We start from the raw sequence: 13521 nt of genomic DNA, 5'->3' as shown, positions 1-13521 counted from the left end.
CCGGGGAGCCCCCTAACGTGCCTTTCCCCCAGGAATCTGGAAGCTATAAGCCGGGCGGATTGCAAATGAAGTGTAATGCATTGTGGGACGTGTGTAAAAGCGGAGCCTTCGCCGTGGGGGGGTGTGGGGGCGTGGGGAGGGCCGGACCCGCTGCCGGCGGTGTAGACACCGACGAGGAGGGGCTGGGAAAATGCGCGCCGTGTGCGCCCGGGTCGTGCCCGCCGTAGACGGATGAAGCCGCACGCTGCGCCCCGGCACTGAGGCCCCCCCCGCCCCCACCCCCCCGCCAGGATCGGGGCAGCAGGTCGCCCCTCCGCACCATGAAGAAGACCCGCAGCACAACCTTGCGGCGAGCCTGGCCTAGCGCGGATTTCTCGGACCGGGCCTCGGACCGCATGAGGTCCCGCAGCGAGAAGGACTACCGCCTGCACAAGCGCTTCCCCGCGGCCTTCGCGCCCCAGGCTTCGCGGGGCTACATGACATCAGGTGGGTGACGGCGTCGGCTGGCGGCCGCGGGCCTGGGCCGCGGGGCGGGCTCCCCGCGCCGCTCCCTCCCGGGGTGCTGGCAGGGGAGGCCGGGCGCTGATGGATGCGCTAAGTTATGGGGAAAGCAGGGGGAAAAAATTAGCTCCCATCCACCATTTTGTACCTCCGCAAGATCCACAGCAGGCCCTCTCAATATGGGGCTGGAGAGCGATTCGTTCGGTGAAATAGGGAGGGGGCCGCGCCGGGCGCTGGGGCCGCGGGGAGATCCACGCCCGCCCGCCAGCCGCGGGCAGCGGCCCCCGGGAGCTCTGCGGGGGAGCCCGCGCCCAGGGTCGCCCCGCAGTCCCGGGCTTGCTGGCGCCTGCATGGTGGCCAGCCATCCCCTTGGGCATTGAAGCAGCCCCCCTTTGGGGAAAGGGAACAGGTTCCGCGCACAGGTCTGAAGGGTTTGAGTCAGGGAAGAGCCCGCATCCGTCCCCGGCTCGGCCGTGTGTGTGTGCACGCCGCCAACTCTGCTGGAGCTCACTGAGTGCATTCTGTGGGGCAGTGCTGTGTATGCGGACGGCACGCTCACATGATTCTGCGTGGACTGAACATAGGTTGCTTTGGGGTCGGTGGTAGGGAAAGAATGGAGGCTGTCTTGGGTATTTGCATGTCAGACGGGAAGGACAAACAAAACGGTCAACGGAAACCGAAGGCTCGGGAAAGGGTTGCATCTTAGAATGCAGAGCCGGGGGCCAGGCGTTTCCGAGGGAGGCAGGTTCCCTGGGAAATACCGCGGAATGGCTGTGGTGTGGGACTGGGGAGCCGGGGGGTAAAACCCCGGAGGAGAGGCTGCAGGAAGGAGAGGCTGGCACCCTTTCCTGGCTTTCTCCTGACGTGTGGTTGACCGTTTGTATGCAATCATGTGTAAGACATCAATTTCTTGTGTGGTTTTTTCATCCCAGAAGGATTAATTTTCTTCTAAACACCGAGTAATGAAAGTACATCGAAACCCAATCATTGCAAGTCCGGTCTTAACTGGGAAGATGGCTTTAAGCTTGTGGTTGGTACTTGAGAGTCTAACCCCACTCTCTTGCTCCTAAAACAGCAAGTTTTAAAACACTGGGGCAGTATACCTCATGCTGTAAAAATGTCCCTGTGACCACATTTCCATGAATATAAAACCTAAATAAAATAGCCATCTTTTTTTTTAATGCCAAACCTAGCGACAGAAGGATGTTGGCGCTGGGTTTTCTTTCATGAACAGCCAAATCTGTAAACGAAGCGACAGCTACGCTTTATACTTCAGTCACTTAAGTCGATCGCAGCTGTGGTTGCTCTATTCTTCCGACTGGCACGAGGAAATTTCGAAATACACCTAAATCTAACCCCAGAACGCATGTGTGCATACACCCATGTCGGCACGGCGTGTGCAGGTAACCCGGGTTTTGTGTGCTGAGGGGTTGAAAAGGCTTCATTCCACACGGACCAGGCGAGTGCCTTTCTTGGTGCCCCCGGTCCGTGCTCAGACCAGGTGTGAAGCTACAGGAGGGCAGGTGGCCGTCATTTCTTCAACGAACCTGCAAGACGCTTTAAGTGAGTTGGGGCACATTTGCTTGGAGCCTGATTTTGGTTACCTGGGCATAGCTCCATTACGATGCCATTTGCATTCTTCCCTCAAGAACAACTCTGCCATGGCCCGTCGTGCCAGGCATGTTCGTTTGGTCCTCTTTCCTCGTTTCATTTCTTGCCCTGCACATGGTGAGCACGTCTTGGGGGGATGTTGAAGGAGACGCGGTTTCAGGCTGGTGGGTGGTTCTCTGTGCAGCTTCAATGTTAGGTTGCTTCTGAGAAAAGAAACCCAAAAGGTGGGGGAAGAAGGGCTGTGTCATTCATTCAGCATTTTCTGGAAGTGACCCCCGCCCGGAGAGCCTTGCTAGATTCTTCTGGGGCCACAGGATGGCTTATCATCTGGCTTTGTCCAGGGAGGAAGGGCTGTTATTTATTCTTTATTTTAAATGTTAGCCGATGCGAGTAAGAAAAGCTGTGATCGCCAGTGGCAGGGAATTGTACATGTTCAGACGCCGGCAATGAACCCTGGAAGAGTAGGTGGAACCTTTTTTATACGCATCTTTTTGTTGTTGTTGTTGTTGTTGTTGTTGGGGGAGGGGAGGACCTTATCAATTTCCTTTTCAAATATGGCTCCTTTCCAAGTAGGAGTGTTGGTGGGAATGGATGGGGCCTGGGAACACTTTGAGATCACTTCCCGCTAGGCCTCTTTCTCTTAGGACACGCGGAGCAAGTCCACTTGGGTCAGGTTCGTGACTCTCGATACAAACAGAACCTTTGTCCCATGAAACGAAACGGAGAATGGAGCAGCTTAGGAACACACGAGGCTTTTCATATTTCTCCTTCCTGTTTGTCCAGCCATTTAGCGTGATAACTGCCGGTATCATTATACTTCGCTGTCACTAAAAAGAACTTTTTGTTGTAGGGATCAAAGGATAAGACAAGCCTCTTCAGAAATATACTAAATTAAATAACTTCATTGAGACTATTTTTAGAAATACCCCCCCCAACAAATATTCCTACAAAACCATGGGGGGGGGGGGGAAACGTGTTGTTGTTTTTTTTTTTTTTTTTTAAAACTTTAGGGAAAGTGAGAGATCCTTGAAAATTTTATTGATAGTTGTTCTTGTGGTCTGGCGTCCCTATCACGGAGTAGGTATGTCAAGTTTTACTCTGTTTATTAAGGCAAAATGGCAGGCATTCCATAATAGCTTTCCAATGGGACAGCACCCTTTTAAGCAGTCTTTTCTCCACTAATAAGTAATGACCAGTTTGAAAAGTGATTTACAGCAATACCCTTGACATTTAGCCTGTTTTTGTTTTTTGTTTTTTGTTTTTGTTTGTTTGTTTGTTGTACACCTTCAGGATAAATTACGCTCAAGCTCTAGAGGTTAGAGCAGACACCTTTAAAACTTAAAAATATCCTGCAAAAGGACAGTTAGAGAATTCCGAAACGTTCATGCCTTATATGACTGTGAAAGCCCCCGATTGATGCTGCCAAATCTACAATAATCCTAAGCATTCACAGGCCTCCTGGCAACCAGCAAGTTCACAGGCCGCGAGATGAGTTCATTGTTCATCTTGAAGATTAATTTCCCAATGAGAGTTTCTGGGTAGAAGGGGGTAGGGGGCGGGTGGGGAGTCTGGCCTTTTGTTCAGATCAAGATGAATAATCAGAAGTGCCTGCATTATCTGAAGAAGAGAAGGCGGTAGAACAAATGGGGTCATTCTTCCTCATTTGCTGAAACGAGAGGTAAAAGTAAAACTGCCACCCAGAGGGAACTGTCTGTGGTCCTCATGAGAACATGCTCATGTGCCTCCATGGAATGTTTTCCCGGCCCGGAGCCTTTTGCTGAGGAAGCTGTTGGAGCCTCCTGTGTTAGAACTGTGTGAACTATGACCTCTTGGCACAAACGATGCTATTAGCCTTTAATTGCATTCACGGCCCTCTTCCCTAGCCCTGAGGCTGCGTGCTCCTTGACATCCCCCGTGTAACGTCACCAGGTTTGGGCATTCTATTAGTCAAGATCGGAAAGTGGTTTTCCACCATAAAGTTCTACGGAGCCTGTCCATTAAAGGTGTTGCTTATGAAGGAGACCCCCCCCCCCCCCCCAAATCATGGCACTTTTCGTTTGATATTTACCACTTTAAAGCGCAGTGAAGCACTTTTCATAATACCGTTTTAAAGGATTTGAAAAGAAAGATGAAACAAAAGCCTCCAAACTGACATCTAATAAAATGTAAATCCTTTTTTTTTTTTTCTTTCCTGCTGATCTGCTATAAACAGAGGGAGGACTGGGCAGCACCCCGCCTTCATTAGTTTATTAGTTTTCATTTTATAGAAACAAGTCCTGGGGCACCGCTGATGGTGTCCCAGTTCCTCGTGTCCCGTTATTTTAAGAGACGGGGGGAGTTTTCTGAGAGCAGAGAACGGACAGCGAGGTTCTGATCTGGGCCTGTCAGGTGCTCCTGACCCCCGCCCGTCTGCTCAGGTCCTCCAGGTCCGCGCTCCCGTTACAGAACCGGCGGGGCGGGGGCTCTGGAATGAGCCAGCGCAGGGTTTCCGAGCACTCGCACAGAAAACGTTAGCAGTGACCTCTGCCCTTTCTCCTCATTGGAGTCATGTGCCTCCGCGCTTGGGGGCAGGTGGGAAAGTGCTCCTTTTGCAGAGAAGCCCAATTCCTGTCATCCCCCCACGTTTCAATCACTGTCCGCCCCTTAGGGCTTGTCCGGGTGACCGGAGGGATGGTGTGGGGGCATGATGGATGGACACCTGGCACGTGATAACCGTACACAGGTTTCAGTAAACAGCATCCTGCTGCCTTCGCCCCCCTCTTTGCAGAGACCCGTTCTCAGCCTCGCCGCCCCGGCCGGGTTTTAATTTGAAACGACCTGTGTTGACTGCTTTCGCCGGGCAAGTGGACGTGAGGGATATTACACTCGCTGGTGAATGACTTGGTTCTTTATTTCCCAGGAGAACACTGTGCTTACCAGAGGTCACCCCCCTGGGTGTTTCAATACCTTTTACACCCTTGCGAACGTTTTTACTCGACAAAAGGAATATGAGTATGTTGTATAAAACCCTTAGCATTTTTTACACCTCCAGAGCAATTCTGGCTTAAACCCCCTGTACCCCGGAGAGCCGGGACAGTTCAGACAATGGTATGTCCTTCGGCACAAGATCGCTTATGCTCGGTGCAGGTATAACCCAGAAGCAACATCCGGTTAGATCCTCGCCGCTGGGACCATTGGCTGACGCGTGAATTTAGGACAGGCTTTCGTAGATCAGTCCCAGACACGTGTGTGTGGCTAATCTATACGGTACAAAGTAGAGGTTCTTGTAGTGTGTAAGACTGTCGACTATAGTAAACTCTTAATTAACCTCAGTCACAGCCACGCAAGAAGGAGGTGACATGGGTAGTTTTGTAAGTGGATGATAAACTTTCCCTTCAGTAGTTCATCCCTAGACTCTTTTTATTTGACAGTGGAATGCATACCCCGTTGGTCAGAAAATCCTAATGATTTCTGCCTCCTAGATGTTTCTACAGTCCGCCCCCTCCCGCTTCATCTCTGTTGTTTAAATCTGCTCTTCCGTCACAATGTCTTCCAAACTGACCTGGCTTCCAGTCCAATTCCTCCTCCCCCTCCACGTGTGCCCAGAGGGGGTTTTATTTTTTTAAACCTCCCCTAAAGCAAAGCTGGTCATGTTACATCTCCTTTTACTGTCTCCCTCCTGCCTGGGGATGAGGGTCTGGGCCAGGGCTCTTCCTGGCGTGACCAGTCCACCTTCCCAAGCGCTTCTTCTCTCCCTCCCGCCTCTACCCTGTGCTCCAGGCTCCAGAACCCCTTCCGCTTCCAGAGCCACGCACACACCCCTTCTCCCTAAGTCTCCCTCCAGTCCTTCCTAGAGGAATCCCTCTCCGGGCATTTGTTAGCTACTTGTGGTATGGCGACGTGGTCGCATCGCGTGGCATCAGGAGTTGATGTGTGTGTCTCCCGTGCTAGCTGGCAAGTTCCTCGGTGGCCATACGTGTCTTATGCACGTCTCTGTTTTGCCAGCAACCACAGAGCTTGGCACAGAGCAGGCACCCAGTCAAAGTGTATTGGACGAATGAATAAAACACGGCTTCTCCTAAAAAGTTGGATGGAGCGATGGTTTGAGCTCCTAATGTGAGTCATCCTTCCATAACTACGGGATAAATATACATTCACATACGTAAGTGTCTGTAACGATAGGAGATTCTACTCTCCAAGGACCTGTTACCGTAGTGGTCGACCAGGAGCCTCCTCCTGTCGTGGTAGACGGGACCAGCTCTCAATGCGCCGACCGTTAGGACGCAGTAGGTAAGAGCATATAACCAAGAGCCCCGCGGGGTGGCTGAGAACGGTTGGCGGAAGTGGAACAAAAGGTCAGAGAGGAGAAGAACGTCAGATTCGAAAAGGCCGCCTGGAGGGAGGACTTGCTTGTGCCGTGAAGGACTGGGTGGGATTCCAGGAGACGGAGGAGGAGAAAGATGGGGTGGGGGAGGTTGTGGAGGCAGGTGAAAATGTCTGTGTGAGGCTGGCCATGCTGTCACTCCGGGGAGTGACTGGAAATAATGTGGAGCTAGGCCGGGTGGGATCTGAAACGTGGGTGGGATTCGGAGTTGATGGGGTGGCTCACAGGTTTGTGCGTTTGGGAGAGAAGGGACGAGAGGAGTGTTTTTGGAAGAGGTGTCTGGCTGTGGTTTGCAGGACACGGGAGGAGAGTCTGGAGGCCGGGAGGCCGGGAGGCGGTGGAGGGGCGATGTGGTCAAGCAGTAGGTGATGGGGGACCCCCACAGAGCAGTGTTTTCCAGTGCTGCTAGGCATCAGCACCCCCCCCACCCCAGGTTCTCCTACCCATGTCTGTATACCACCTGTACTGTTCTCGACGTCGTATTTTCCATTAACTTGACCTACCTCTTAATTTAAATGAATTAAAGAGAAAAGGTTATATTTTATGTGAAAGTAAAAGTTTCATTTGATAATTATAGTTTTCTAATCCCCATTGGGACGAATACGCTCCTCTTCCAGTAAAACATACTCACTAAGGTGACCTCCCGTACCCGGGTGGCCCTCCTGCCACACGGTGGGGAACCTGCAGCAGCCACGGGAGGAGGGATGGGCCGTGAAGAGGGAAGGGAGAATCGGGAGAGCAAGGAACTGACCGTTCACCGTAACTGACTCGATTTCAGAGGGGAAAGAAAATCAAAGGTGAATCCGAGATTTTGGCTGGAAGAGTGCGATGATTGACCAGGAAGCAGGGGGAAATGGAGCAGGCGATGAGTTCCACTTGGGACATGTGGGTTGATCGTCCAGGCATAGAGGTCCTTTAGGCACACAGGTGAACAGTAAGGGTTAGGGGTGTATTTGGAGGTCACCCGCTTAGCCACGTTAGTTGGGAACATGAGAATAGCTTAGCTTTTTATTTTTAAACTAGAGGCCCGATGCATGAAATTCGTGCAAGAGTAGGCCTTCCTTCCCCCCGGCTGCCGGCACCGGCTTCCCTCTGGCACCCGGGACCCGGGCTTCCCTCGTAGCCCCGGCTTCGTCCAGAAGGTCGTCAGGTCTAATTAGCATATTACACTTTTATTATTATAGATACATTTAAAAAATATATATTTTATTGATTTTTTACAGAGAGGAAGAGAGAGGGATAGAGAGTTAGAAACATCGATGAGAGAGAAACATCGATCAGCTGCCTCCTGCACACCCGCTACTGGGGATGTGCCCGCAACCAAGGTACATGCCCTTTGACCAGAATCGAACCTGGGACCTTTCAGTCCGCAGGCCGACGCTCTATCCACTGAGCCAAACCGGTTTCGGCTATAGATACATTTTTATTGATTTCAGAGAGGAAGGGAGAGGGAGAGAGAGATAGAAACATCAGTGATGAGAGAGAATCATTGATTGGCTGCCTCCTGCACACTCCCTACTGGGGATTGAGCCCCCGACCCCGGCACGTGCCGGGATTGAGACCATGACCTCCTGGTTCATAGGTTGATGCTCAACCACTGAGCCACACCAGCCAGGCTAGCTTAGCTTTTTGTACTTCATGTTCCGCCTCTTAAAGGGGGCCGATGACTGATTTATTTTCCGGCAGATGGAGGATCGGTTGGATTCCCGTAACTTGGAGTCCTACTTGCATTTCTGAAAGCCTGGGCCGTTGAGGTTAGGATTTCTTGGAGACCGACTGCTCTCCTGTCTCTAAAAACAAAGTACTTTTTAATTCTAGGACTTGTTTTATTGGTGTTTGCGTTCATTCAGAAGCTATTGAATTGTTGATGAAAGGGATATGCTTGTGATATTTATAGTCAGGGTTTGGAAAAAGTTACAGCCATACAAGTAGCAGCACAAAAGACCAGACCAGCTCTGTAAATAACGTGTATTTTAAACATCTGTCTTATACCTATTCCGTTGAAAAATTATGGCTCAGGTAACTCATATTCACAGTTCAAATCTCCATTTATCTTTTCTGCTTCAATCCACGATGGCCCCTCCAGGCCAAGTCTTCTCTTTCTGCAGATAAAAGAGCTGTCTGGCAGCTGCCTGCCGGGCTTGGGGGAGAAGGCCCGTCTTTCTGATGGGTGTGGTTAGAGAGGGAGGCACCCCCTAGCTCCCAGTTCACCCCCAGTGCAACCCGACTCCAGGTCCTAGCTCGCTGGTTCCCTTAAGACAGCTCGGAGACCTACCTTTTCTTGCTTTGGGCGTATCCAGCTTCTGCTTTGAAATCATTTCATTGTGAGATGAAATGAAGGCCCTCCTAGCGATGGAGGTACATTGGATACCTGTCATTGTTTTGGCTGCCCGTCCTCTGAACCCCCTTCCTGTGTGGTTTCCTACTGTTATGAGGCGAGTGTGCCCTCCCAAAGGAGATGTCCAAGTCCTCACTCCTGGTACCTGTGACTGTGACCGGACTTGGAAATAGGGTCTTCGCAGGGGAAGCTAAGATGCAGTCATACCGGAGTAGGACGTGTCCTTACAGGAAGAAAAGAGACACAGCTGCAGGGGGAGGCCAGGTGAGGAAGGAGGCAGAGACAGTGACGTGTCCACCAGGGAGTGCTGGTCACCAGCAGAAGCCAGGAGGGGGGCCTGGGGCGGATTCTCCCTCAGGACCTCGGCGGGAGGGGGGGGGGAATGCGCCTGCTTCTGCCCTCAGCCTCCAGACGGGAGGGGATTCGGAGGGGATGCGTTTGGCTTGTTTCCAGCCACCCAGCCGTGGTGTTTTGTTTCAGCACAGACCGGCGACCTCATGCACTGCCTCTGGCCCGTGGGGGGAGGCAGCACCCCATTTCTCTCTGCAGATGCTGCTGACCTTGCCCTGGGATTGCTTTCTTGGACTGCCTGAGATCGAGGGCATGGGCGTGACCTTGGCCTCGCCAGTGACCCTCTGCCTTCCAGACTTTGAGTCTGGCGCTGTGGGGCAGGGTCGTGGGTGGCGGTGGTGTTGCAGGAAGATGGCACTCCATGGCAGTGGGGCAGCCGCAGGGGGCGTCCCGAGTGGTGCCAGCCACAGTGCCTGTGCTTGCTTTTGGCTGCCCGAGAGCCCTCGCCGTCCCACGCCTCCCTGCGGCCCTCTGCGTGACCCAACGCACTTCTGTAAACAGAAGGCCAGGATGGAGAGCAGAAATACAGGCCGGTCGCGTCATGACCCAACCTCTCCGTTACTGACTGGGGGGTCTTGGACAGGTTGCCTATTTCCTCAGGGCCTCGGTTTCCTCACCTGCGAAATGGGAGCAAGAATGGTGCATACCATTATTTTTTGGTGGATTAGTATAGGTAAAGCACTTAGAAATAAGCTTGGCACATAGCGAACATTATATCTGTGTTACCTGTCATTAGTATTATTAAAAGAGCCAGCATTGGTTCTCTCACATGTAACTAAGGCCCCAGAGGACACGTAGAATCTTGGTAGTGGTCCCTTCTAAGTCTGACATGAAGAGGAAAGAGCGTATAGGCTGCGTAAGGAAGTGTGGTTGAGTCTTACTCTGCAACCCTGTCGCCTTCATTTTGTAACAATCTCCCAGGGCCCTCCCCACGAATGCCAGCTCCCCTGTCCTCGGCATCCGGCTACCTCCTCGCGTTTCAAACTCAGCTCACCTGTTCCCCCTGGAGGAAGCGCCGTGGCCTGATGGGATGTGAGAGCCCCTCCTGTGTACATCTGAGGTCATGTGCATGGCACTTGTCATTTTCCCGTCGGGCCCGCCCTCTAGACGTAAACTCTTTGAGGACGTGGCTCCTGTCTCGCCTGGCTGTGTTGTAGCAGGTGCCAGGTACGGAGCCGGTAGGTCGTAGGGGCCCCGTTGCCCTGCCAGCATTCCCGGCAGGGACAGTGACATCGGGACCTCTGTGCTCCACTCCTTTCTTGAACCGCAGTCTGAGTGGGTGCCCCGAGGTTGATGCTAAGACGGAGGCCTGCAGGGTCACTGGGGGCTGATCGGTAGTCTTGGTCCATTCACACTGGGCCGGGGGAGTGAGCACCTGTCCTGGGATTTTAAAAATGCCGCATGGGTCTTTGGTGAAATTAGGAAACACTATAGCTTTCGTGAATCCACTGAACTTCTAAGATAAAACCTCACGTTAGACTAGGTGCTGCCGCTTACGTTATAATGGGACAAGAAACCGAGGAAACGCATTTGAAGTTTCACCCTGAGTGGCTTTAAATTGAAAAGAGTATTTAGACATTTTTTTTTCTCCACACTGGCCCACTGGTTATTTGTAACCAAGACAATGAGTAGCTGTTGATACCCTTTTTAAAAAATGCTTTGAAGAGGTGTGCTTAGCCGGGAGAGAGCATGCCCAGAAGAGTCGAACCGCGAGTGAGGTCGCGGTGTCGGTGGGCTTCCTGCCTTGGCGATGCGGGCTTCCGTCGGAGGTCCGTGAGTGCCGTCAGACAGCAGAGCGTGTGACGTAGGCCTGCAGTCCGAGGCCCTGGGGCCTGCACCCACTCGCCGCCTGTGCAGTCTCGGCCTCTTACATGATCAGGGTATCCTGTTTCTGGTCTGTAAAATGAGGATCAAATGACACCTGATTTATAGTTGTTATGTGGATTAAGTGAGCAAATATATGCAAAATAGCATCGTGCTCAACACAGGAAGAACCTAGCACATTTTTGCTACTGTATTATTCTTTCTTTGGGGACATACCTCTGCAGGATCGACTCGTTTCTGCTGGTAAATGTTTTACACCCCAGGGTGCGGAAGAAGCGGACAAGCCCAGCCGGCGTGGCTCAGTGGTTGAGCGTCGGCCTGTGAACCAGGAGGTCACGGTTAGGCTCCCGGGCAGGGCACATGCCCAGGTTGTGGGCTCGATCCCCAGTGTGGGGCGTGCAGGAGGCAGCCGATTGATGATTCCCTCTCATCATTGATGTTTCTATCTCTCCCTCTCCCTCCCTCTCTGAAAATCAATAAAAAATATTTTTTTTTTAAAAAAGAAGGGGGATGACAGGCAACTAAAGTAGAGTTCAGTCCGATTCTTAGGCTTGGTGCTCATTTCATCGGAAACCAACTGTTCCATTCCTTACTGACTTGAGTGTGGGATCTCCTAAGAAATCTCCGGAATTATTCGCTTACCTAAGTGGGTTTGCTTGTCCTTGGATTTCCAACTTAGGAAAAATGGTAGAGAATCGTCGTGTATTTAACATTCCGTGAGAGAGAAATCTCAGCGAACGTGGCTTCCCCTAACACCAGGGAGAGATGCTCCGTGTGTGTAGTCAGACGCGGTTAATCCGAGGCTGTCCTGTTGGCGTTTCAGTGAAGGTTGGAGCCGAGGGTGGAGCCGTGTGTGCGTGTGCCTGCGTGTGCAATAAAAGCATGTCCCCGGGACTCAGTGTGCGAAACACGGGCCAGGAGAGCAGGTCCATGTTTCAAGGCCCGCCTGGAAAGTGAAGCTCAGCGGCCTCTCCCCAAACCGAGGGCGTTGTCTCCTCTGCAGTGCCGGCCCCGCCCCTCAGGCCAGTGTCCCCCGTGCGGCTGGGGACCGAGGGCCCCGGTTTCGAGGAGGACTGCGTGAGCGGCAGGCGAGGAGGGCCTGAGCCCCACCACCTCCATCTCCACCTCCCCCTGCTTCCCAGCCTCCCACTCCTCCTGTATCCGCTCCTGAGCTTCCACTTCCCCTGTTCATGTTCACCGCCCTGCCCTCCCCACCCCCTGCCCCCCAGTGTCCCTTCCTCAAAGCCCGAGGGAAGCACCTAAAGAAGGAGAGGGTGCTGAGCAGCCTGCTTTATGGACATGGCTGTCGCTAACTCAGAACTTCACAGGCCTCCTCTCATGATGATTCCAAAATGCGGTCCAGGCTTCGGTTGGTGAAAGCCCAGCTTTCGGAGGCTCCAGACCTCGTGGTCCTGTGTGCGGTGCTGTGCCCTGCTGGGCCTGGGCGGTGGGCACGTGTGGCGGATGTCAGAGGACATGCGTGTGGGAGGCAGAGGGCCTGGTAGGTGGTGGTATCACCCTGTCGTCCTCATCGTAAGGGCCAGAGGGAAGGTTTCCGTTGTCAAGTGCAGACGGAGGGGAGAACGCAGCACGTTCCCTCCGGCGCAGCCCTGCAGCGCGTCTTAGGCCGGGACTGAGCCTGGGGCTCCCAGGAGGCGTGGTTCACGGATACTCGGTGTCTTTCTGTCTGTCCGTCCGTCCGTCCGTCTGTCTGTCTGTCGTGCACGCAGGTCCTGCCAGGCTTCTGCTCAGCGTGGTGGTGGGAAGCCACAGGTCGGAGGGCCTGGGGCCGAGGCACAGGCTTCCTCCGGGGCCTGAGCATGGGCTTCCTGGCACAGCAGCAGAGCTCCCGAGCGCTCCTGAAAGGCAGCTGTCCAGGGGGAGCCTTTGACCGCTGCCCCTTGCCCCCACGGAAGGGAACCCTTTTTACTGAGCAAGTACTTGGTGCCCGCCAGCGCGTCAGAATGCCCTCCTTTAGTCTCAGAGCAGTCCCGGGGGCAGCCGCCAAGTCGTGTTTGAGGCAGCACAGATGACAAAACAGAGATCTTATTCACACACACACACACACACAAACACACTTTAAATCACGTATGTATCCAATGTCGATATGTTAACGGTTAGTTAACTTCTGATTTGTAAGCAGTTATGAAATACTGTCTCTCACTAGGGCCCCCGCCTGAGAGGCCTCTGTCGTGCGGGGAGGAAAGACGTTTGAGTTCCTGCTTACTCCAAGGCTCTGACCTCCAGCATTGGTGTACCTTCCATGAAGGTGATCTCTGCCCTGCCAGCTGGAATTCTGGGAAGACCGGGCCTCGCCCTCTCCCGGAGCGGACAGAGGGTGGGGGTGGGGGTAAGGTTGTAGCTGAATATTTCCCGGTCGCTGTTTCTTACCTTCTCTTCGGAGCGGGGTTCTTCTCCGTCCACGGTGAGCCCCTCAGCGGTCTCCACGGGCTGTCCGTCATGCAGGGGGCAGCCCCGATCCCGGCGGGGTTGAAATCGTTGGGGTTGCCCAGTTCCTAGGACTCAACTTGCT

The 13521-nt window shown here is 53.2% G+C and overlaps 1 protein-coding gene across 1 annotated transcript in view; it reads left to right on the top strand.

The window, feature by feature from the left end:
- The first annotated feature begins 307 nt into the window (after positions 1–307).
- Positions 308–13521, top strand: part of STOX2 (storkhead box 2) — a 99922-nt gene continuing 86708 nt past the window's right edge. Inside the window, exon 1 of the mRNA XM_008151890.3 lies at positions 308–486. Coding sequence (XP_008150112.2) covers positions 321–486 — 166 coding nt within the window. The 5' untranslated portion in view covers positions 308–320. The remainder of the gene's footprint in view (positions 487–13521) is intronic.

The sequence above is a fragment of the Eptesicus fuscus genome, chromosome 8 (genome assembly GCF_027574615.1).
Source record: "Eptesicus fuscus isolate TK198812 chromosome 8, DD_ASM_mEF_20220401, whole genome shotgun sequence".
In the NCBI taxonomy this organism is placed as follows: Eukaryota; Metazoa; Chordata; class Mammalia; order Chiroptera; family Vespertilionidae; genus Eptesicus; species Eptesicus fuscus.
This window is presented reverse-complemented; position numbering and strand designations above follow the sequence as displayed.